At 39.1% G+C, this 24,407-nt stretch overlaps 3 protein-coding genes across 12 annotated transcripts in view; 1 reads left to right on the top strand and 2 right to left on the bottom strand.

Moving 5' to 3' along the window:
- REXO5 (RNA exonuclease 5) overlaps positions 1-13,737 on the bottom strand; it is a 39,792-nt gene extending 26,055 nt beyond the window's left edge. For 2 of the 6 annotated variants that reach the window (XM_058569891.1, XM_058569892.1), the window contains exons 1-6: positions 13,235-13,736; positions 8,701-8,813; positions 7,554-7,680; positions 6,379-6,475; positions 3,211-3,354; positions 258-346 (exon numbers count right to left, since the gene is read on the bottom strand). In XM_058569891.1, coding sequence (XP_058425874.1) covers positions 258-346; positions 3,211-3,354; positions 6,379-6,475; positions 7,554-7,680; positions 8,701-8,813; positions 13,235-13,372 — 708 coding nt within the window. In that variant the 5' untranslated portion in view covers positions 13,373-13,736. Of the gene's footprint in view, positions 1-257; positions 347-3,210; positions 3,355-6,378; positions 6,476-7,553; positions 7,681-8,680; positions 8,814-13,234 lie in introns of those variants that run through there. The other 4 variants (XM_058569889.1, XM_058569888.1, XM_058569890.1 and 1 more) reach the window with 4 other exon arrangements.
- A 47-nt stretch (positions 13,738-13,784) lies between these two features.
- On the top strand, positions 13,785-21,223 carry ERI2 (ERI1 exoribonuclease family member 2). Its single transcript, XM_058569894.1, has 9 exons — positions 13,785-13,886; positions 15,147-15,214; positions 15,301-15,384; positions 15,918-16,045; positions 16,765-16,921; positions 17,850-17,950; positions 18,222-18,303; positions 18,879-18,967; positions 19,172-21,223. The coding sequence occupies exons 1-9, from the start codon at positions 13,864-13,866 to the stop codon at positions 20,507-20,509; spliced, it is 2,070 nt and encodes a 689-aa protein (XP_058425877.1). The 5' UTR covers positions 13,785-13,863; the 3' UTR covers positions 20,510-21,223.
- An 85-nt stretch (positions 21,224-21,308) lies between these two features.
- Positions 21,309-24,407, bottom strand: part of ACSM3 (acyl-CoA synthetase medium chain family member 3) — a 32,531-nt gene continuing 29,432 nt past the window's right edge. For all 5 annotated transcript variants that reach the window (XM_058569897.1, XM_058569899.1, XM_058569895.1 and 2 more), the window contains 2 exons: positions 21,956-22,075; positions 21,309-21,564 (listed from right to left, as the gene is read on the bottom strand). In XM_058569897.1, the coding sequence (XP_058425880.1) occupies positions 21,478-21,564; positions 21,956-22,075 (207 nt within the window). In that variant the 3' untranslated portion in view covers positions 21,309-21,477. The remainder of the gene's footprint in view (positions 21,565-21,955; positions 22,076-24,407) is intronic.

The following is a 24,407-nucleotide window of genomic DNA, read 5'->3' as shown; positions in this document are numbered from 1 at the left end:
GACAGGAGTATACTTCTAGAATTGTACAAAAGGTTTGATTAACATAGCAACTAGTTAGAAAACTTTTGTGATATTTATTCTTCATCCTGGAGCATAGATCCAAGGTTTCTAAAATGTAAGAGGGTCTACTTTCAGTTATTTAAACTGAATATTGGAACTGAACACACTGGTTCATTGGGGCATTAGACTCAAGAACACATCTTCTACTAGACCCTAGTGTGTAACACTTCAGTTGAAAAATCGAAAGTAGTACTTACCATTTCACAGTCAAGTCCAAAGAGAGGACTACTGTCTGTTATAGAACCATTACACTTGGTAGGTACGAAGTTCTCACAGTCAGGAAAACCTAGGAGGAAAAGGAATAAAATATTTGCCTTTAGAACTAGAGATGGTTCTAATCTCATAAACTCATTTTTATATTCTGGGAGAATAATGTAGGCTGCTGTTACAGGTGATTTCCTGGCAGTTACCAAGTAACAATTTTTCCTCCTTGTGAGAAAAGATTATTACTAAATTGTGGCTAAATCCAAAGTCACTGGACCATTCCCATGTAGGCACTAAGAGAGGATGAATAAAGTATGCAAATGACTGCATGTGGCAACTTTCTTTCCTAAATAAAGCAAGAAAAAGTGAGAATGAGATTCTACCTTAGTAGAAATCTAAAAGTATCTCACCATAGGCGAAAGTTTAAGTAACATCCATCATGCACATCCCTGCACCCAACTCTACCCTTGAGATTTCTCTGAGATCCCTGTTCAGAAACATGCTTGCATTTTCTGGAATCAGAGCCTTAAAAATTCCCTACAGGGGCCGGCCCGGTGGCGCAAGCGGTTAAGAGCGCGCGCTCCGCTGCGGCGGCCCGGGGTTCGCTGGTTCGGATCCCGGGCGTGCACCGATGCACTGCTTGGTAAGCCATGCTGTGGCGGCGTCCCATATAAAGTGGAGGAAGATAGGCACAGATGTTAGCCCAGGGCCGTCTTCCTCAGCAAAAAAAAACGAGGAGGATTGGCGGATGTTAGCTCAGGGTTGATCTCCTCACAAAAAAAAAAAAAAAAAAAAAAAAATTCCCTACAGAAGCTCAGCTATAGGCTTACAGTACCCTCTCAGTTGTGTACTCTAAGTCAATAACCAGGCACATTCAGCTCAGAGGCCCAAAAGTGCTTGAATCACTGAAGATTCCTACCATCAGACAGAGGCTGAAACAGTAAAGGTAAATACCTAGATCTTGTTTGAAAAGAAATAAAGGGGAGTTATGAAAAGCTTTGACCAGTTTCTATGTCCTAGTACCCTGAAATTTCCAACTGATTACAATTAAAAGAGTTGAAATATGGTCTAGACCTGAAAAGAAAGGCATCGCCAAATCTGGGAGACATTATACTTGCGGCCCTCCTTATCTATATTATTAGTGGCAATAATAACAAAAAATAACTAACTTTTTTTAAGCACTATGTGCCAGGCACCATACTAAGCCCTTTTGTACATTAACTCATCTAATCTTCATGGCAACCCTATGATATATGAACTATTAACTCCGTTTTACAGATAGCTTTTTCACTTATGTAACTTTACTGTAAAAGGAAATTTATGTATCCAATAACTCAATAATAAAAAAGACAGCCCAATTAAAAAATGGACAAAGGATCTGAAAAGACATACAAATAACTAATAAGCATATGAAAAGATGCTCAACATCATTAGCCATCAGAGAAATGCAAATCAAAATCACAATGAGACACTACTTTACACCCACTAGGATGGGTATAATCAAAGACAGAGAATAACAAGTGTTGTGAGGAAATGCAGAAACTGGAACCCTTATACACTGCTGGAGGAAATGTAAAATGGTGCAGCTGCTTTGGAAAACTGTCTGGTAGTTCCTCAAAAGGTTATACATAGAGTTACCATAAGATCCAGCAATTCCATTCCTAGGTATATACCCAAGAAAAATGAAAACATATGTCTACACAAAACTTGTACCTGAATGTTCATAGCAGCATTATTCATAATAGCCAAAAAGTGGAAACAACCCAAATGTCCATCAACTGATGAATGGATAAATAAAATGTTGTATATCCATACATGGAATATCATTAGAATGAAAATAAATGAAATACTGCTACATGCTACAACATGGATAAACCTTGAAAACTTTATGCTAAGTGAAAGAAACCAGTTACAAAAGACCACACATTGTATGATTCCATTTATATGAAATATCCACAAGAGGTAAACCTATAGACAGAAAGCAGAATAGTGGTTGCCTAGAGCTAAGGGCACTAGGGGGAAACAATAGTATACGGTTTCTTTCGGAGTGATCAAAGTGTCCTAAAATTGATTGTGGTGATGGTTGTAAAACTCTTTAAACATACTAAAAACTATTGAATTGTATAATTTAAATGGGTGAATTGTGCGGTAGGTTAATTATACCTCAATAGAGCTTTTTATTTTTAAAGAAAGGAAATTTAACAACACTGCTGTTATTAACAGGTAAAAAAATAAAATGAAATCAAAGCATTTTTATTAAGTTTATGTTACATAACTGACCAAGACTCTGAGCCCAGACCTGCTCTATTCGTTAAAGCAAATGAAGGTGGGATGGGAGGAGGATCAGAAGTATTGGAGAAGTGCTGAAGTGTTAAAGACATATTGACTGCTTTTTAATATATTAAGAAGGAATGAAAGAAAACTAAAAAAACCAATAATTTTCTCACTAAATATTACAGTGTTATTTAAGGTCATGTTCATGTTCTACCTAAAATCATCACTTTATCATTGATGGTACACATCCCACACTTTGGGAAACAGTGCAATTATAGTATTTCCTCATTAACAGAAGATGGAATAAGTCACTTGGAAAGCACCCAAAAAAATGAACTTTCAACAGTAATGTTTTTAAATAAACTGCTAGATATTCTGTTTTTTTTTTTTGGTGAGGAAGATCAGCCCTGAGCTAACATCTGATGCCAGTCCTCCTCTTTTTTCTGAGGAAGACTGGCCCTGAGCTAATATCTGTGCCCATCTTCCTCTACTTTATATGGGATGCCGCCACAGCATGGCTCGACAAGCAGAGTGTTGGTGCACGCCCGGGATCTGAACCGGCAAACCCCAGGCCGCCGCAGCGGAGCACGTGTACTTAACCACTTGCGCCACCAGGCCGGCCCCCTAGATATTCTTACATTGTTACTAACATCAGATTAAATCGAGACCAACCTTGTAATGGAAAGTGAAATGTTTTCATTTCCTCCTTTGTGAGAAGGCATCTGGTCAAGCCCACTTTCTTAGAGCCATACTTTTGAATGATGGGGTCATTCTGCAGGTTGACGCTGACTTTTGAACTGGCAGAAGGTAAAGATCCTGAAACAAGAAGGACAACTGAATGTAGGTTGGAATGTGTGTTTAAGAGACCTCATGTCTCTTCATGTTGTGTAGGGTAAGCACGGTGAAGATCAAAAGATACATATATAAGATCCAGCCCCAATTTTAAGGAGCTTGCACTCTAATACAGTTACAGGAACACAAAGAGAAACTAAGTCCCGAATGGGTTATAATAATAAAAGCTATAAAAGGGAAAGGAAGAAGAATACACTGGCTGGGGTGGTTGGAGATGGTTCAAGAGAGAAAAGATTAACTGAGTCTTGAAGAAAAGGCAGAATTCAGATAGCTGGCATATTAGACCTGTCCGTTACAGTGTCTGCCACTCCTAACAGCCCATTCTAGCTAAATCTAATCAACCCCTAGCCACTTGCTCAGGCACCAGCCTGTTCTTTAAGCAGGGGTGGTCACTGACTGGATTAAGAGTGGGGACCTGATGTAAGAGGGACCCAGCTATAAACTGACCAGTGACCTGATATTCCTTGTCAAGATATGCTCAAAAGGGCAAAATGTAATTAGCTAAGCTGATCAGATTGCTTCCAGAATTGAACTAGGAAATACAGAGAACTGACCAGTTAGAAGAGAACAGAAAACAGAGAAATTAAGATGCCATGAAAGGGATGGAGAACAGCTCTTCACTAGAGGTACTTAAGATTCCTGATGGCTTTCTAGTCCACATGCATCCTTGAAATAATACCCCTCTCACTTAAAGTGGCCTGAATGAGTATCTGGTCCTTGCAACCAAAAGAGCCAAAGTATCCTAAGTAGAAAAGAGGGCATTCCAGGTAAGACAGAAATGTACAAAGCAAACTTGCTACAGCAGTGGCTAGATGAGTCGGAGAGAAAAAAAAAGGTCTGTGTAGGAGAGCAGTGTAGGAAACAAGGTTGAGAGAAGAAGATAAAAGTGAATTGCAGACCACTGTGAATGCCAGGCTCAAGAGTCTGGACTTTAGTCCATCATTCAATACACAATTGGGAGCAACAGAAAGTTCCTGAGAAGGGAAATGGCACAACCAAACAGTATTTTAAGCAAGATCAACCTCAAAGATATGTAGAAAATGGAGTAGAGAGAAAAATAAGAGAAGGCTTTGCAGTTATTCTGGCCAAAAAAAGATTAGAGTCTGGATTAAGGTGGTGGAAGGGACCGAGGAAAAAGAGATACACAAAAGAAACATTACACAAGAAACTGATAGAGCACAGTGACAGAATAATTCAATTCAGTCAACAAAATATTTACTGAGTACTTATCACATGCTTGGCACTGCCCTAGCCACTAGAGATTCCCCAATGAACAAAATTCTCCATGGAATTTGAATTCTAGTTGGAAAGATGGACAATAAACAAATATATAATACATGAAGCGAGGATAGACTATGGAAAAAAGTAAAGGAAGGAAAGGAGTAGAGGGAGTGCTGGAGCAGGAAAAGGGTTACTGTCATGTATTTTATGATCAGTGAAGGTCTCTCTGACAAAGTGACAGCTAAATAGAGAGTCATAGGAGCAAAGGGAATGAACCACACACACTGGGTACGGGGAGCCAAACTTCAAAACTAGTGTCTTAGAGAAAAATGGTACCAATAGAAAAGGAGATTTGAAGATGGGAGCCTGTCATCTAGGGATGAGAAACACACTTTTAGCTATGTTATGATTGAGGAGACAGTGGAATATCCAAGTAGTAACATCCAGCAGGCAGTTGAAAATGCAGGCCTGGAATCTGGGATATCAGATCTAGAGATAAAGATATAGGACCTATCCATAGAAGAGTGATATGTAAAATTGGGAAGAATAGATGAATAATGCAAAGGAAAAACTGAATTGAAGATCAGAGTGCTATGGACTATGCCTGGGGGACTTTGATATTTAGGATGGGAAAACGAAGCAAAATCCTTAAGAGGACAGAAGTAGCCATAACCCTCTGGCTCCTCAATGCCTACAGAATAAAATCCAAAGTCCTTAGCATGGCATTTACAGCCTGCAGGACACAGCTTTAAGCTACCTCTCAGCCTCATCTCTCATCACGACCTCTTATTCCCCACCACCCGCCACAATCCTCTCCAACAATCTATATTCTTCTTCAGCCATATGAAATTTCTTTTTCCTGACTCTATCTTTTCTTTTACAACTCGATGTTTTTACATGAGCTTTGACTCTCATAATAACTACTCCGGGATTTGCTCAAAGATGTTTACAATATACTGCAGGTCAAATCAAACACAGCTGCAGGTCAGATATGGGCATCTGTTGAAAAGAGAGGGGAACAATGGAAAGGTGGGAAGTTAGATGCCTTTGAGACAGAGGACAATAGGAAGCACAGTCCTGGAGGAGATGGGAAGGAATCACTGGTTACTCCTCACCACTTTTTCATGTCTCCTCAGTGCAACTATTCAATTATTTAATTATTTCTGAACTCAAGTAGAGCATCACTGAATGACAGTTACCCTACTCTGTGCAATGAACTGACAAGTTCTATTCTACTCCACCATTCACTTCCTTCCCCACCAAAAACAGAAGGTTAGCTATTACTTACTAATGGGACACAACCCACAGTTTGAAAAACAGTGCTATCATGGATATTTCTCTTTTAGCTGGCCAGGATCTAAATCTCCTGCCTATCCCCCACTGTGAGTTGTAATAGTGCATGTCCCTTACATTAGTCAAATGCAAGATCTTCCTTCCCATTTGTACACTTTGGGGTACAAAGACCCAGTGACAGTTTAAAAACTATTCACAGTAATTCATAAGAGCCCAATGTCAGTGATATCTAGGGGCAGCCTTTGCTCTCTAACCTAATCAGATGGTTTCTGAGGCATGAACCCTAGCTATGGTTCCTGCTGTCTAGTCTCCCTGGGCACTCACCTATTTTTTTCTTAAAAATATTGCTTTTCTGCTTAAGTTAGAATTGAGTTTTGTTGCTTGCAAGAATAAACTTGACTGATAAACCTACTTACCAGCATACCCATAATACCTTTAGAATGAGCAAATCATCAACCAGAGTCACAGCCATACCTTCCATCGTCTTGGACGGAGCACCAGTTGTTTGTTTCTTTTGCAGCCCAGTGATATCAGCTAGAAAGTCAGATGACGGAGGAGGCAAGCGGAATTTCTGAAAATATGTAACAGGTTTTTATAAAAATGCTTGGAAGCAGTTAAAAAACTATCAAAAACCTGGACTTTTATTGTCAGGTCAGTGCTATGAAAGGTCTAGACCTTAATTGTTTGCACTGTAAAATGAGGACTGTTTCCTTAATGTGTAAAAGTGAATAAGTAAGTGAAACCACATTTGTCCCACTCCAGAAATTTTCTTTGCTTCTCTGATTACACATTGTAAAAAAAAACAAAAAACCAACATTACAGAAATGTGTAACTTACAAAAGGCAATTCCCCTTTATTTTCCAAAGCACTTCTATATCTACTACTTCAGTGGACAGCATGCCAGGTAGTTAGGACAGATGACACAGCAAAGAGGCTGAGAGCTCCAGCCTCAGGCTCACCTGGGCTTGAATTCTAGCTCCACACCTACCAGCTGTAACTTGGACAAGATACTTAGTTTCCTTATATATAAACGGGAATTAGAAGTTTCTACCTCTTACAGAACTATTATGAGAATTAAAGATGATGCACACAACCTGATTAATGTAGGGCCTAGCACATAGCTAGTGTTCGATAAACGAAAGCAAAAACGAAAACTGGAGACCCAGGGAGATTAAATTAGGGCTCACCAACTCAAATGCCCTCAGGGGAAATGGATGAAACAGTCCAATAAAGAATGGAAGAGGCTACGGGAAAATGGAGAGCACACGCCTCTTCTAAAGGTGACAGCTGCTATTCAGCTCCAGATACTGTTCTAAGGGTACTCAATCTTCTGATGTTATCAAGAGAGGTGGAAAAATATGGATTTTATGTAAATTTTACAATTTTTGAAAATAACATAGCCCAAATAAAATAGGACAATATCAATTTGGGAACTACAGACTGCAATCTGGGAATAAGTGTTTTACCTAGATTACCAAAGAAAATCAGAGACAAATCTAATCTCAACACAAGATCTTAGCCTTTTTTGCTTTCTACAACCCCTATTACTTTTCAGTCAGGTTGCCAAGGAACACGGTTTGAGACATGCGCACTAGTTTCTGGATGTGAGGACCTGACTAAGGCCCTAATACAAAGTTTTCTTGACTTACGTGTCTGAATGCCTTTCGGAGAAATCCGAACTCCAAATAGAACCTATAAAAGTGTAGCTGACTCATTCCCTGCAGTACAAAAATCACCACGTTGTTCAGTTGGTTTTGGTGAAAAAGCTGGCACCAGCTGTTGAAAAATCAAACCAACACAGCTAAGAGTGATACCATCAAGTCAGTTACAGGCATATGGAAGGGAAGTGTGGGGAAAAAAAAAAGCAGCAAGCAACAACAGCTAATGGAGTTTATCCTCACTCACTGACTGACTGGAAATGGAGAACAGCTATTACTGCATAGAATTCAAATAAAGATCTCCTAAGATAATTATTTACTGCATTCAAATCAAGTGGAATACCAAGTGAAATGCAATGCACTCAAATCCAAAATCCTATTAAGATTTGTTTCAGATTTTAAATTAAGATTTAAATCAGAACTAAGCTCTTTTTACAAAGGCATAGCCTCAAGATCTCAACTTTCTCTGCAGTCCTTTCTAAAGCCAGTAATCATACGACAGGCTTCAAAAAAGCCAGTTTCAGATAAATTGACAGACTACTGGCAATATACGTTAACGCAGAAGATGGCTTTTGAGGTATCTACCCAACCTCCCCTAGACAGATGTATGCATTTGAAAATCTCTCTATTGGTACATATACAAACACAATTTTCATTAGACATTTAATAACAGCATTGAGGATATCAGCATAGTAAAAATTCTCTCTTTGCCTTTTATTTGTAAAAGGAAGAAAAAAAACTGACTGGGACTCTTAACGTATGATCATGTTATTTCAATTGGGTCTCCACTGGGGGTTACAAACCAAATTCCCTATGGTGGCCAGACAGATACTGTAAATAAGGGAAGCAGGCCAGGAGGGAAAATGAAGTCTACATGCCCCATCTAAAGGGGGAAGCTTTGACAAATTATTGCCATGTGGGAATACAGGGACAGTTGCCAGATCTCTGAGTTTTTCGAAGTAGAAAATATGGATTTTTATAAAAGAATTCCCAAATTAAACTGTTGGAAACTATTGTAAGAAAAAATTTAGGACATTCTATATGGCAAACAAATAATGTCAGTTAAGGCAGATATGGCCCTCTAGATACCAGTTTGAAACCTAAGGTCTATTACTCACCATTTAAAATCATCCCATACCTGGGTTTAGGAACACTGGATTTGCCCAGAACTGCATACTTCAACAATTCACATAGCTGGCCATGAGTTACTTCATAGTTTTCAGCAAATAAAATAGTAGATAAGCGTGCTTTCTGCAAAGATAAATCAGGGCATAGCAAATTATGATTATTGAGAATAGCAATAAAGGAAAATTATTAAAATACTCTAGTTTTTTACTATTTTAGCATATATCCAAACACAAGAAAGGTTCTAATTAATTGGAAATGAAGGTCTAAAACAACATTCTGTGATATGACATTATTAACAGAATATTTAATAAACATTGATACAGAACCTTAATTACAGATACTTGTTTATGTGCTAGGGATAGTAGAATGAATAAAACATGATTTATGCTCTCAAGGAGTCCATTCTAGGGGGGAAAAAATGCAGAAACAATTAAGATACAATGTGGGTAAGTACTATTACAAAGGTATAGGAGCAAAGAGGCTAACTGCCTTGGAGGGTTAGAGAGTTTCAGGGATAGCTTCACTGAGATGAAAATACTGAGACTGAGCCTTCAAAATAATGAGTCAGCCAGGTAGGAGGGAACATTGTGTCTAAACATGTAGTTTGGTTTGGCTGGAACCAAGACTGCATGTTGCAGAGCAGTGGAGACATGAGAAGGCAGTGGGAATCAGATCACACAAGACCAATGTGGCCTAAGCTAAAGAGTCAGACTTAACCCCAGGGCAACTGGGAGTTCCCCGAGGCTCCTCCCCTCCTTAAAATAGCTTTGCACTTATATCTGGATATTAAAGTAATTCATGCTTGTTACAAAAGAGTCAGATAATAGAGAAAGGTAAAATAGATGACAGACAACAGATACATGAAAATAAAAGTCACCTGTACTTGTACAACTCAGAGATAATTACCACTGTCATTTTGGTCTGGGAGGCAGCAGAGTACAGGGGTTAGGAGCTCAAGCCCTAGAGTCACACTACCTGAGTTCAAATACCAAGCTCTACCATCTGGGACAAGTGCCTGAACCTAAGACTCAGTTTCTTCATCTACAGAGTAATTATAATTCTTTTTTTTTGTGTGTGAGGAAGATCAGCCCTGAGCTAACATCCATGCCAATCCTCCTCTTTTTGCTGAGGAAGACTGGCCCTGAGCTAACATCTGTGCCCATCTTCCTTCACTTTCTGTGGGATGCCGCCACAGCATGGCCTGACAATTTGTGCATCGGTGCGCACCTGGGGTCTGAATCCCAGGCCGCCAGCAGCAGAGCGCGCGCTTAACCGCTACGCCACGGGGCCAGCCACTATAGAGTAATTATAATTCTACCTCATGGGATTATTGGGAAGACCAATGAGGTAGTGCAAGTGCAAAGTACTGAGGCTAGTGCCTCACACAGCATAAGTACTTAATAAATATCAAATATTATTATTATTATTATTTTTCCCCTGTGACTTTTTAAAGCTAATGTTGTGCACTTATTAGCTATTTACAGTTCTGACACTTTACATCTATTAAATCATTTAATTCTTACAAGTCTTCTTAAGTGGGTACTACTATTACCCCCATTTTACAGATAAAGAAATAGAGAAACAGATAAGTGGCAGAACCAAGACTGGAATGCAGGTTCCAAAGCCAAAACTCTCTGTCTCTATACTATACCGCCTCCAAGGGATTATAGTATACATTCTGTTTTGTAACCAACTCCTCCCACCAAAAAAAATCTGTATTTTTCCATATCAGTTAAATATAAGAAACGTCTATTTTGATAACAGTCCATTCTCTATATTAAAGACTCATAATTTATCTGAAAAAAATTCCCTACTGATGACAATGTTGCTTTTTAAAAGAAATTATAATATATATAAACAATATTATGATGAGCATCCTTATATAAACATCTTTGTACACCTAAATTCCAGGACAAATTCCTGGCCAAAATAAGCATGTATATTTTACTTTCTGACAAATATTGCTAACTCCTGAAAGAATGCACCAATTTATAGTTACCAACCAAAAATGTATGAGATTGATAAGGTGAGACTGAGTGAGGTAGGAGGTCTACATGGTGGTGAGTAGTCATGGTTGCAGAGCATGTGACATCAGAGCCTGAGTAGGGTGAGGAGGGCATCCTAAAGGGGAGAGAGCCCAGGACAAGGGGTGGGAACCCAGGACATACATGTAGGAGTGTGGCCCGGTGTGGGTTGTCAAAGCCTGAGCGACACCAGGAGGACATCCATGCTGTGGGAAGTAGAGAGCAGTGAAGTCTCACCTCAGATGTCAGAAACTGTTTAGGGTAAAAGAGGGCATTGATGCTGAGAAACACTAGTAGCCTTTCACAGAATTCAGAGGCTGAACAGGGTCAGGGTGTCTTTATGAGCAGGAAAAGGGCATTAGACAGGAGGGTGACCTGGTACAAGGTCAGGGTGACACAGTTCAAACAGGGTGAGGATGTGGGGCAGTGGCAGCAATGGGGGACTGACCAAATATATTGAAGATAATGGGAGTCAGGTTTCTCACTGTTAGAGAAGGAAGTTATAAATATGAAAAGAGAGAAAATTAGAATGAACCCTGTGGAACTGGATTGGAAGTAGAGATATTGATTGAATTCATGTTTTTCAACATACACGGATACAGAAAAATATTTAAATGGAAACATGTGTACGTGTGTTTGGGTATACGTGTATAGCCATATACACACATATTTCCTACCTCTCTCTTGGGAGTACTGACATCCCAATAGCAATGACCATGGCTAGCACCCAGATCTTGCATTTCTATATGCCATTTTCCACTAAAAAGAACCAAGTATCCTACGATAAATGCCTGATTCCAGAGCTGGAGCAGGGAAAGCACAGACGAGCCTGGAACAAGATCTTTTTGTGCCAGAAAAGTAAGGAAATGCTCAAAGAGTGATGGAGTCATGTCAAAAGGACACAGAAGCTAGCTTCCTGGCCAAATCTGGGATATTTTCAGCATCAAAATAAACATAGTAATGGATTGTAAACCACTGAATAAAACAGGTAACTATTCTGAGTTCATACTGATAAAAAAAAAAAAGAATAAATTGCAAGTTTAATGGGGAAGCATCTCCCTACAAAATTACAGAGAAAAAATAGTAAGTTTAGAGAAGTTTAGCACTCACTACCTTAATCAAGTAATCAAGGTTAATATCACTAGTAATGGGCCAAATCAAATTCATGTACAACCTGATAAAATACAAGAGAACAGAGTACCACTTCTGCAATATTCCTGCCAAAGACATATCACCTGAATCTAATCAATGAGGAAACAGATAAACCTAACTTGAGGGACACTCTACAAACTAACTGGCTCAGGATCCCTCAAAAGCAGTAAGATCATGAATGTCAAGGAAAAGACTGAGGAATTGTCTGGATTGAAGGAGACACAACAACTAAATGTAACACACCTCCTAGCCTGGATCTTATTGCTTAAAAAGGACATTACTGGGACAACTGGAGAAACTTGAATGAGGTCTCAGGATTAGATGGTAGCTATACATCCACGTTATTTCCTGATTTCGATGGTTGCATGTTGGTTACGTAGGATTGTTTGTAGGAAATATACACTAAAATATTGGGGTGGGGGGTGATGGTGCATTGTGCTAGCAACTACTTTCAAATGTTGGCTGGAAGGAGTTTTGGGTACTGTTTTTGCAACTTTTGTGTAAGTTTGAAATCATTTCAAAATAAAAAACTGATGAGATTGTCAATTTCCTTACACTTCTTATCACATTAACCTTTAAAAAATTGCTTTGCCAATCTGATAGGCAAAAAAACAAATGGAATCCCACTTCAATAAAAAATGTTTTCACTCTACAACTATGATACACAACTATGTACTGGGGCTTTGGGGAGAAAAAAGAAAAAAGAGGAAGACTGGCAACACATGTTAGCACAGGGTCAATCTTCCTCAAAAAAAAAAAAGAGGCTTAAGAGACTTATTAAAAAATGTTTTCATAGCACTAATTCCCTTCCAACATACTGCACAACACTTATCACATCTTTTGTTGATCTGTCTCTCTCCACTAGAACGTAAGGAGTGGTCTTTTATTCCCTGATGGACCCTAAGGGCTTAGGGCAGTGCCCAGCAGAGGGCAGACAACAGAAATCTGATGACTGAAGGGACGAATGACCTATATTTAGCTCTCGATAAATGGTAGGGAGGATCAGCAGCCTTATGATTCCCCTATTGGAACGTAAATTGCAGGAGGACAGGGAATTTTCTGTTTTCTTGCACCAGGAGATCCCCAGAACCTAGAACAGTCCTGGCACACGAAACACCTCAATAAATGTTTGTGAATGAACATCCTCCTGTGCGCCAGGCACCGCACGGTTTTAACCCGCCAGCATCTCGCCGGAGGTGGGTGGTGTTACCTCATCACACGCATTTTACAGTTGGGGAAGCAGGTTCCGAGAGGCCAGCGGTGGGGGCGCCTGCCCAGCGTCCAGGGCGGACGGGGCCCTGCCGGCGGCTGGGGCGAGGCTCTGGGAGCCCCAACCCGCCTCGGGCCGCCCACCCCGGCGCTGCTCACCTTGGCCCCGGGCCGCCTCTCCTCAAGTTCCCAGCCGGCTCTCATCGCCTCGGCCGCCCCGACCAGCTTGTTGGGGGCCCGCCTCCTCTTCCTGCCCTTCTTGGGGAGCCCCCCGGTCCTCGCCCTCTCCGGCTCCATGAGGCTGTGCAGAAAGATCGGCTGGAGCTGAGGAAACCCCGACGCCCAGCTTCCCGGCCCGCGCGTCCTGAGTGGGGAGCGGCAGGGGCGTCGACAGCTCCCACCTCCCTCAGGTCCTCTCCTCAATTCCCTTTACACAGCGCTCCCCGCCCGCCCCGAAAAGCCAGGGCGCCGACCGCCTGCCCCAAACCAAACGGTTTTACCGTCCGCGCCGGAGGCCGGATTCCAAACGGTTCCCCAACGGCGCAAACGCGCCTCTGCCCCTCGGACAAGAGGGAAGGGGGCGCTGCCAAGCGGCTCCAACACCCCCGAGCCGCGAAAACACGGAAGAAGCGCCGGCGGAGGGCACAGGCTGCTGCCGCCGCTCCCTCTGCTTCAGCTTGAACCGCCGCCGCGGCTCCCTCCTCAGCCGCGCCGGGCTTTTGAACGGACCGGAAGTGGATTCGGCCGACTTCCGGCGGTTGGGCTGTGAAGCGAAAGGCGTGTCGGGAATGGCGACCAAGAGGTTGGCGCGGTACGCGAGGGAGTTCCGGGCGGGGGGCGCTCGTGGTCGCGCGTTGCCATCCGCCGCAGACTGGGCAGGGGCAGCCGCGGCGTCAGCCTCCATGCTCTGGAGCCCCGGCCTCTCCCACCTGCGCTCTGTGGCCCGGGCCGAAAGGCCTCAGCCTGCAGCCTCAGGCCGCTCTGTGCGCGTGGTTGGAAGGACCGGGGTTCTTGACTGTGTGGCCTAGAGCCGGTGTCGGCCCACTCTAGGCCTCGGGAAACGATTGGACGTGACAGCGCCTTTTAGACCAGACCGTTCGGAGGTCTCAGGCAGCCCCCATTGCACCCATGAAGCTTTTCATCCCACTACGACCTAGGGATCCATTTAATTCATGATGTGAATCGTTGTGGCCTTCTCCCTGCTTCCTGGACACGCTGTGCACATTTCCGATCTCTAGAAGCAGTGTAGTAGTGAACAGCGTGGGTTCAGAGTTGGATGATCTTGGGTTCCCTTACCAAATATGTGTTCTTTAGCAAATTACCGAATTTGTTTTCACATTCATTAAATATGGGTAGCAAAAGTGACCACCTGTACAGTTGTTGAGGGTTAAATGAGGTCACAATCTTAGTTCAGTGCCTCCTATGTAGTAAGCAATCAATAGATGTTAACTCTTATTCTCAACACCCCATCACACCTCATAAACAAAAAACTAGAACAGGAGGCGTCTGCCTGGTTAAACTCTACCTACTCATCAAAGTAGTTTGTCTCACTGCCCTTAAGACCTCAGTAAGCTCATCCCTTTCTGTGGACTCAGCGTCTTAGAGACCCCTTTATTATATATTACCTAACAGTAGTTTACCATGGATGTCTAGTTTCTTTACCTAGATATTTAAGCTCCTAGAAGACTGGACTTGCCCTGTCTCCTCTGAACTGTGCTGTACACATAGCAAGGCTTGAAGAATGCAAAGGCAAAAATAACTTAAGCTTTTCAATGCATCTTTACCTTGTCAATCAGTTCTTCTGTATTACTGTAAAATAAGGGGAGCAAAAAGACTTAATCTAAGTTTGCAATATGTACTTTGAGGCCCAAGCTGGTAAAATGGCTGCTAAAGTCAAAAGAGAGGGTGGCAGTTAGTACAAAAATCAAGGTCTTTTGCCCTCAAAGTCTAGTTCAGTTTCCTGTCAATCACAATACATTAATAATGAGGGTTATACCATTAGTTTGTTAGCCTATTCAAACGGGAGTGTGAATGAGTTTGTTGAACATATTGGGTTGTTTTACACTTTTAGGCAGCTTGGATTAATTAGGAGAAAGTCAATTGCACCAGCAAATGGAAATCTAGGAAGAAGCAAATCCAGTAAGTAGTGTGCTTAGTTTCTTTACATTTTGTAGCTTTGCACTTTTAACACTGGTAAAGCATAACAATACCCTGATCTTTTGCAGAGCAGTTGTTTGACTACTTAATTGTCATTGATTTTGAGTCCACATGCTGGAATGATGGGAAACGCCACCAGAGCCAGGAAATAAGTAAGTTTGGACTGCCAATGGCCAAGACTAGCACTAGATGAGTAGCTTTAAGGTTTATAGGTAGAAATCAGTCAACATTTAGTTTAAGAAAACAAAATGGTCTGTGAATTGGTAGTTTATTATAAAAACTGATTTGACACACACACAAAAGAGAAAAACCTGAATACCTACGTGTGTCATCATATAAAATAATTGTTTTAGGATTACATACAAAATCTCAATTGCACAGAAGCTAAAAAAAACACCTTTGCAAAAACAAGTACATTTCGACTTCCTTATGGTCTTCATATTTAATTGTGGAAATATATGCAAGAGTTTTAAGTAGATATACTTAAAACTTTAATATTTTGAGTTATTCTTTTGGCATAACTTTAATGTAATCGTTATATCACACTGCTTTGGTCATTTTAATATGCTTTTACTGCAACAATGTTTAATAATGCTATGTGATGGTAATCTTTGTTTAATTTAGAGTGATTACAGCATTAATTTCACAATTCTATATTCAAGTGTCAATTGATTCTTTCATGTAGTTGAATTTCCAGCAGTCTTGCTGAACACATCAACTGGAGTGATTGAATCTGAGTTCCAAGCTTATGTTCAGCCTCAGGAACATCCAATTCTCTCTGAATTTTGCATGGAACTGACAGGCATAAAGCAGGTATGCCCTTCTTTTTTCATCACCTCACCTGCCCGCAGCCAAAAAACAAGCAAGTAAGATGCAAATACTAAAATTTAGAAATCAGTTTCAAAAAGAAAGTAAAAGCTATATGCTAGTTGGAATCTGATATATTCAGTGTTAAGAGAAATAATGTTCCCTCCAGAAGTCCATTGGAATCTTTAAAAATAAGAAAGAATGGTGTTATAAAAATGAATATCAAATTTATTTTGTGGACATTAAATGACATCAAATTTCTGTCAGTCTGGATTTAATCATTATATTTCTGTGTGATTTCAGATTGCTCAACCTAATTTTTCTTACCTTGCAGCGTTCTGATCATTCTGTTATCTCTTTGTCATGTGTTTTAACGTCTTTTCACTAGATAAACTCTTTGCCAGTTAGAATTTCTTCTTCTTTGTTATATCCCCCCACGGTGCCTAATTATGAGCTTGGTAATTATGGAATTCGATTATTTTTTTTTTTTTAATTTTTTTTTTCCCCCCAAAGCCCCAATAGATAGTTGTATGTCATAGTCGCACTTCCTTCTAGTTGCTGTATGTGGGACGTGGCCTCAGCATGGCTGGAGAAGTAGTGCATCGGTGCGCGCCCGGGATCCGAACCCAGGCCACCAGCAGCGGAGTGCGCGCACTTAACCGCTAAGCCGTGGGGCCAGCCCCTGGAATTCGATTATTGAATTCAGATTTTGTGACTCTATTTAGGCTCAAGTTGATGAAGGAGTCCCTTTGGAGATTTGCTTGTCTCAGTTCTGTAAGTGGATTCAGAAGATTCAGCAACAGAAGAAAATTATTTTTGCTACTGGGGTTGCAGATCTTTCTACTTCTGAAGTAAAATTATGTGCATTTGTTACTTGGTCAGGTAAAAAATAAGTTATATCTATGAATTATAAATGAATAGTGTTACCATTATATAATTCTTTATCTCTAGTAAGAATTATACTTGTTAATCTACTAGGCCAGGAAAAGAAATCCAAGTGCCTAGCAGATGTTAAACAAGAATAGTAAATTTATTCATATTTTTAAAATTACCATTCTGAGATACCTTAAAATGTTAAGCCTTAACTTTAAGAATCTTTCTAGATTGTTTCTCTCTGTTCTTCTGAGTTTAGGTAAAGATGGTTTAGTGAAAACTCTTATCACACTATTTTCTACAGCCTTGAATAAAAAGAGTTCTCATTCAACTCACATCCCTTGCTTTTAGACTTTCACAGTTACTACTGTAGACATCAAGGAAAAAATGGACCATTTAAAGTAGATCTTTTGTATGCCAGTGATATAGCATTGTCATTAATAGTCATTGATGCTGTGCCATGGATAGCATAGCACTGATAGTCATATTTGGTTTCAGGTTGCTATAAGATGTTTGGTTTCTCAATTACATTAATATTTTCCTAGAATATGGAAAGCAAATAACCTTTTCCATATAGCCTTTGTAATTTGACACCTTACTCTTCTTTCTGAAATATTCAGTGTGTTTTATTGGGTTTTTAAGAAACTTTGAAACTCAGTTACCAACGTTAATAGAAAGTTATGTAAAGTGAATAATTTTTAGATATCAGCAGAGCAATTAAATCTTACTATTTTATTTTATGTTGTATATTATTATAGTATATATAGTATATAGTATGTTATTATAGCATAATAATATGCTATTATATATTATATTATTTTAAATCTTACTATTCTATTTTATATCATCTTTTAGCATTTTATTTATAAATGATGATAGCATAAGTAAAAACTGCTGACATCATTGACTTTGTTCTATTTTGATATACTTCATGCAGACTGGGATTTGGGGGTTTGCCTGGAATATGAGTGTAAAAGAAAACAGCTGTTAAAACCTGTGTTCTTAAATTCTTGGATTGATCTCAGATTAACTTACAAGGTAAGGGTCAAAGATGGGGGCATGTTCACTTTCCTTCTCTTGAAAAATGCTTAAACTTTATCCCACCCATGGGCATGGGTTTCTACAAATAAAATATTTTCTTTTGAAATGTTCACATAAATACATTTCTTAAAGTATGTAAAAAACAACACAACAAAAATAAGCACATTCCAAGTCTAATAGAATGAAAAATTATGAAAAGTAAATAGTTAATACAAAGCCTTTCAAATAGTAATCCTTTTTTTAGACATGTCTTCTTTTATTTGATTAGATTTTCTATAGGAGAAAACCAAAAGGTCTAAGTGGTGCCCTGCAGGAAGTGGGAATAGAATTCTTGGGACGAGAACATTCTGGTTAGTATAAATTGAAAATCATTTTATTATGTAAGTCATTTTATTTTTATAGTCTTTCATATGAATCTTCCTTTTTAGCGATGTCATTAATAAGGAATATCCTTCAGCCTAAAAAAACCTCTTGATCTATACAATTTGAATTGTTTCTAAGACTTTCCAATTGACTTTCATAAAGTATTGTAACGACTGCCATCTAGTGGCTCTCCAGTTGCTAAAAAGAATGAAAAGAATTAGCCAAATCAAATGAAGATTAAACAAATGCCCAAATAATACAACAGACTGGTGAAAAAACTGAACAAGACTATTAGATTGCACACAAAATATGGTCCCTACAGAATGTTGCTCACATTTCTGTGAACTGTAAGAAATTTTCACTTTACACGTGGGAGATCTTGTCTTTCATTGGTAAGGCTGGCACAGCTTTCCATGAGACCAATTTATCATGATGAATATTAGTAGATGATCATAAAACTAACAGTATGTTCCAATTTCTATTTAAGTGGTGGTATCTTTTTTTTGCTATATTTCTTATCACTGGTACTGCTAAATTCAGTGTTCGATATCTGTTTCCTCAGGGTTGGATGATTCTCGGAATACTGCCCTTCTTGCTTGGAAGATGATCAGGGATGGTTGCTTAATGAAAATTACAAGGTCTTTGAACAAGGTTAGTGGTGTCTTGCCTCTTTATTCTGTCATCTCAAACTCCAGAAGTAATCATAGGTTTATTGAAATGTAGATGTTATGTGTGCAATCATTTATAAATCAATCAATGAAGACATTTTTCTTTTTTGTCGTGTCATATAATGTGTATTAAAGAATTATGAATGCACCATGTCTAAAGCTGTTGGATTTGTCTGTGGAATCATAGGTTCCCACTAAGAAGAATCCCAACATTTTGTTCAGAAATTTGAATATAAATCAAGTTGAAGAAACATCGTCCTGCAACAATAGCATTCAGGGTCCCAGCATATTTGATAGTGAACGTAAAAATACAATAAATTCTCATGAAAAAGTTAAAATGACGTCAATTGGTGTGAATTCTCCTATAAAGGTACAGCAAGATCAGTTACAACTAAAGAGTGGTATAAAAGTGGGTCTTCACACTGTCAATAGCTGTTTATCTCTTTCTAATGCTAAGTCCTCCACTTCTCTGGGGCAGTTGCAGTCTCTCAGCTTGAATACACCTATGCAGAAGCAACTAACAAATGAACATCTTGCATTTAATACCAAATCTAAGTCTTCAACAATTGGTTCAGAACTGGTACTTGTTTCAACTACCATTTCATCTGTTAATCGTGTTTCTGATACGGAAATGAGTTCTGCTCTTGACGGTTTACCTATGTTGGCCGAGTGGGAGGATGTAGCATTACTGCCAGCATCTCAACCTGAGCAAAATATAGATTTTATACCTGCCATTAGCGACTCAAACTTAGATACTTCATTTAATTCTGGAGAAAGATTAATGGTTTTAAACGAATCTGAAATGCTAAGTCATGAAAACTTGGAAGGCACAGAAGAAACTCCTCAAAAAGCTGAGACATCTAAGTCTATCGTGTATAAGAGTCCACATACTACTATTTATAATGTAAAAGAAGCCCAAGATCCAGGTTCCGATGTTTCTGACTTTAAATTACCTGAATCCAAATCAAGTAGCTTCAACAGTGTAAAAGCCAATATGTCTCAACCTTCAGTTTTAGGGAAACATCCTCTTCTTTTACGTGGTACTAAAAGGAGTCCATCCATTCCTCCAGCTTTCCCACCAGCAAAAAAACAGACCTTCACTATTCATGAAGAAAAGCCTACATCATCTGCTGGCTCCCCAGGGAGAAGTTCTTCCCAGAAGGTTCTCTACTCTAACTTAACTTCTACAGTTAACCTACAAAAGCCTTGGAAGAGTGGGAGAATGACACCTCCTCTGTGCAAATGTGGCCGAAGATCTAAGAGACTTGTTGTTTCTAATAATGGACCAAACCATGGAAAAGTCTTCTACTGTTGCCCTATTGGGAAATACCAAGAAAACAGAAAGTGCTGTGGTTATTTCAAATGGGAACAAACACTTCAAAAGGAAAGAGCTAATAGCATAGTTCTGTCTCATTCCCCAGGGGAACTAACTTGTAGTTCTCCAGAAACAAGCCCTGATTCTGACAGAAATGTAAATTTTTCTACTGAAAACTCATTGAGACTCAGACCTTCAATGAGGAATTGATAAACTTTCTTTACATCTAAACTATATTTTTACTTTAATGTGACTTTTAGTGCAGTAAAGAGAAAAAAGTATATAGGGCTACAAGTTATGAGGATTTAGCATAGTCTGTAGACGACACTGAGGCTATTAAAAACACACACACACACACACACACACACTCACTGAAAACAGAAAAAACAAATTTCACAGGCTTCCAATTTCATTCACCGGTTATCTAACATTTGTCTTCTATTCATGTATGATTCCTGAGTGTTTCTTGAATTCCCAAACATTATGAGTATTCTGATAATGTCTTACACTATTTTATTTATATTTCATATATTACCATTTGCCAAATTTATCATACTTTTTTGAAGAACCACAAATGAAATATTCTGTAAACTATATTTATTAGAATAAATATAGTATAATAAGCAACAATAGTGTATGATATCCTTCATTTGCTGTTAGACCTTGAAACAAATTTTAAACTATTTTTAAGTTATTTGAATAAAAATGTGACTAATAAAAATCCCTAGCCTATTTTCAAGTAGATACTCGTACATTGAGAATTATGATAATCTTCTGATATGTTTTATTTTTCTAAAAACTTTAATGAGTTGTTTAGTTTTATTTCAGTGCTTGAAGATTGGTTCTGATTTGTGTATCAATGTATCAGGAGAATTATTCAACTAAGATTTGAAAACCAACAGATTTGGTTCAGAAATTGCTTCTCTACTGTACATTTAAAAATTCCTCAGCAGTTGATGATATTCTTTTTATGTTAGCAAATTATAAGAACATTGACACTAAAGCAGAGGAATTGACTAAATATTTTATTTCAAAATTCAGCCTCTGATGTTAGAACCACAAGATATTTTAAATCAATAGTTTAAAAGTGTACTATCACATTTTTTATCACTTTTGCATACTCTTGTGGCTTCTAAAGAGTTTGTTTTATAGATACCATGATAATTAGTGGAATGGATTTAAATTGTTTCCCATTCTTTCTTCCTCAGTTCATTTCTTTTTATCTTCCCACTGCTAGTCTTTGGCAGCTCTTGAATAAATTCTACCTGTTGGAATCAAGGAGGAAAATTAGCCCAGAAGGTTTCCTCTTTAGGTAAAGTCAATTATATAGCAGTTCTATTATGAACTCTAGATGAAAGATTAGGACACCCATTGGAGTGGGTTTTTAGTAACAACCAAAAAGGGAGAAGGGTATTGTTGAGGAGATTTTTCTTGATATTTAGTATTTACAACAAGTCTGGTGAGCCAAGTACCCAACAAATTAGGTTAAGAGTTTCATTTTAATCTCAAAGATTCTGATTCTTATCCATGCCCTTAGTTCAGTTTGGAACATTTGGTGTAGCATGTTTGAGAAGAGTGTTCATTAAAATGGAAAAAATAACCAGCTGGAATTTTTCAGAACACTAAGCAAATATTCATCAGAATTAGAATACCTACCTTTCGGGGATATTTGTAAGGTGCTGTAGTTTTTTTTACATGCTCCTGAATCTCCTTTTTCAGTTGTTCTTGATCACGTGACTTGTAGTCGGGATTCAGAACAATAAAAGCCTTTACTACCTAAAATAAATATTTGAAACACCAGAAAGATGAATTGTGTATTTTTATGTTTTAGCGTTTCTTGTTTGCTTTCTCTAACTGGGAATCTAAGTGCCTGGTAGGTGGGCCAGAAGGTTTAATAGGGTTTGATCCCGGCTCTGTGCTCTTGAGCCAGCCAGTTGACTCACATACCTCCTGTTCTGTGTCTAATACAAGAGAGCTTCTGACCACTGCTTCGTTTATGATCTACACTTGAACCTTCTCATCTAACTACATCTTGAGCTCTACTTTCTGACTTATTTCTGAATATCTCTGTTCTTGACTTCTTGCCTCATCTTTTATCTCCTTCAAAAAAGTGTCCTTTTGGAAACTTGGCAGTACACTAAGCACAGTCTCTTGTGTAACAACCCAGGCTGATCCAGCCTAGCTTGTAGGTCCTACTGTCAGTGTGGCCCTTATAAACAGTATTTATACTGGGTTTACCATATCCTTGTTGATGAGAACCGTTCATTGAGGCTGTGTGCTCTATTCCAGAGACACTTCTGTTGATGCAAGGCTGTGAAGATTCCAACAGCCACTTTCCTATTGCTCTGACCCTCTTACCTGGCCCTGAGGAAGAAGAGCAGAGGTGGTGGCGGTTCTTGCTCTCTAACTGGCAGAAGACAGCCATCACGTTATTATCACTTTATGCTCACAAATACTGTCCCCAAAGTTCACCCTTCCTTGAAATGTTTTGGAAAATCCTGCCTAGAGTTTCTGGTCCTTTAGTGGAGAAGACAGAAGGACATCCCTCATGTGTACCCCCCTTCAGGAGAATATTGGGATTATGAATGTTCTCTCCTGGGGCACTGCCAACACTGCCATTCACTGCCTTTTCTAGAGGCAGGACTCTAGGTGAGTCAACTAGTATGCACCACCAAATCCAGATTACCAGCCTAGGGTTTGCCATGGAATGATGCTTCCTTGTGGGCACAGTTCCAGGACAGTTTCCTGCAACTTTTATGATGGAATATCCTGCGCTTAAGAGGCTGAGATCTTATTGAATTCACGGATTCATGTATCCAGCATGAAGATAAGCTGCCAGCATAACCTATGCATCTTGGTCTGGGAGTAAATATTTGATTGAAAATGAATTGTTTGGAGGAAGATTGGCACGGATGTTAGCCCGCAGCCAGTCTTCCTCAGCAAAAAGAGGAGGATTGGCATGGATGTTAGCTCAGGGCTGATCTTCCTCACAAAAAAAAAAAAAAAAAGAAAGAAAATGAATTGTTTGAAACAATAAATCACTCAGGACAACCAGTTAGTGAGGAATGAATACTTGCAGTTATAAATTTTTCATGTATTAATCATTGTTTACCAGGAGCAATTATTCATTTTTGTCTTTACCAAAACCCCTTGAACATTTCTAATTTACATGTGCTATGGGGCAGTTGCACAACCTTGTGTATGTGTATGTGTATGCATGTATATAATTTTATCCTATCCATTTTTTGACATTTCATAAAATTTATTTGTATTTTTGCCTGCTCTGCTGCTTTATCAACATTTCTATGAATCTTGAAAAAATTTATCTTGGGGCCAGCCCGATGGCACAGCAGTTAAGTTTGGTGCACTCTGCTTCAGTGGCCTGGGTTTGTGGATTCAGATCCCAGGCATGGACCTACACCACTCGTCAGCCATGCTGCAGCGGTGACCCACATACAAATTAAAGGAAGATTGGCACAGATGTTAGCTCAGGGCTAATCTTCTGCAAGCAAAAAAAGAGGAAGATTGGCAACAGATGTTAGCTCAGGGCGAATCTTTCTCAGCAAAAAAAAAAAAATTTATCCTTGCTATAAGTGAATCATTCAGAGGCAAATTATTTTTAGAGCTAAGGGTTGAAGTTACTGGTTTGCATATTGATGATTTCTACACCTTGGATAAAGTCTATTTTATCATTATAAAAGTCTTTATAAACCATTACAGAAAATGATAAATTAACAAGGAACAACCTAATGTGGTTAAGAGCGTGAACTCTGAAGTCAGACAACCTGGGTTCGAGTCATACTTTCTTGTGTAATCCTAAGTATGTTAGGACACTTCTCTGTGCCTCAGTTTCCTTCTCCGTAAGAAGAAGTTGTGAGGATGAAATAAGTTAACATAGGTATAGGGCTATACCTATAGCCTATAGGTATAGGCCCAACACCTGGAACATACTAAGTTATCAAAAAACATTAGATATTATTGTAGTAGTAGAAGCACAAGATTTTTTAAATCTAAAATCCATAAGTGGGCTTCAAAGTTTCTCTGAAATTCTATGCAAAATTTTGCATTTTTATGGGAAGAGTCTATTGTTGTGCTATTCAGTACGGTA

This window comes from Diceros bicornis, chromosome 26 (assembly GCF_020826845.1).
Source record: "Diceros bicornis minor isolate mBicDic1 chromosome 26, mDicBic1.mat.cur, whole genome shotgun sequence".
NCBI lineage: Eukaryota > Metazoa > Chordata > Mammalia > Perissodactyla > Rhinocerotidae > Diceros > Diceros bicornis.
This window is presented reverse-complemented; position numbering and strand designations above follow the sequence as displayed.

What these genes read in the sequence shown, in the direction of transcription:
- ERI2 (XM_058569894.1), top strand. Translation starts at nt 13,864, where the DNA reads ATGGCGACCAAGAGGTTGGCGCG. An exon ending in AACTGACAGGCATAAAGCAG is followed by an intron (nt 16,046 to 16,764) that starts GTATGCCCTTCT and finishes GACTCTATTTAG; the next exon opens with GCTCAAGTTGATGAAGGAGT. An exon ending in TGCATTTGTTACTTGGTCAG is followed by an intron (nt 16,922 to 17,849) that starts GTAAAAAATAAG and finishes TACTTCATGCAG; the next exon opens with ACTGGGATTTGGGGGTTTGC.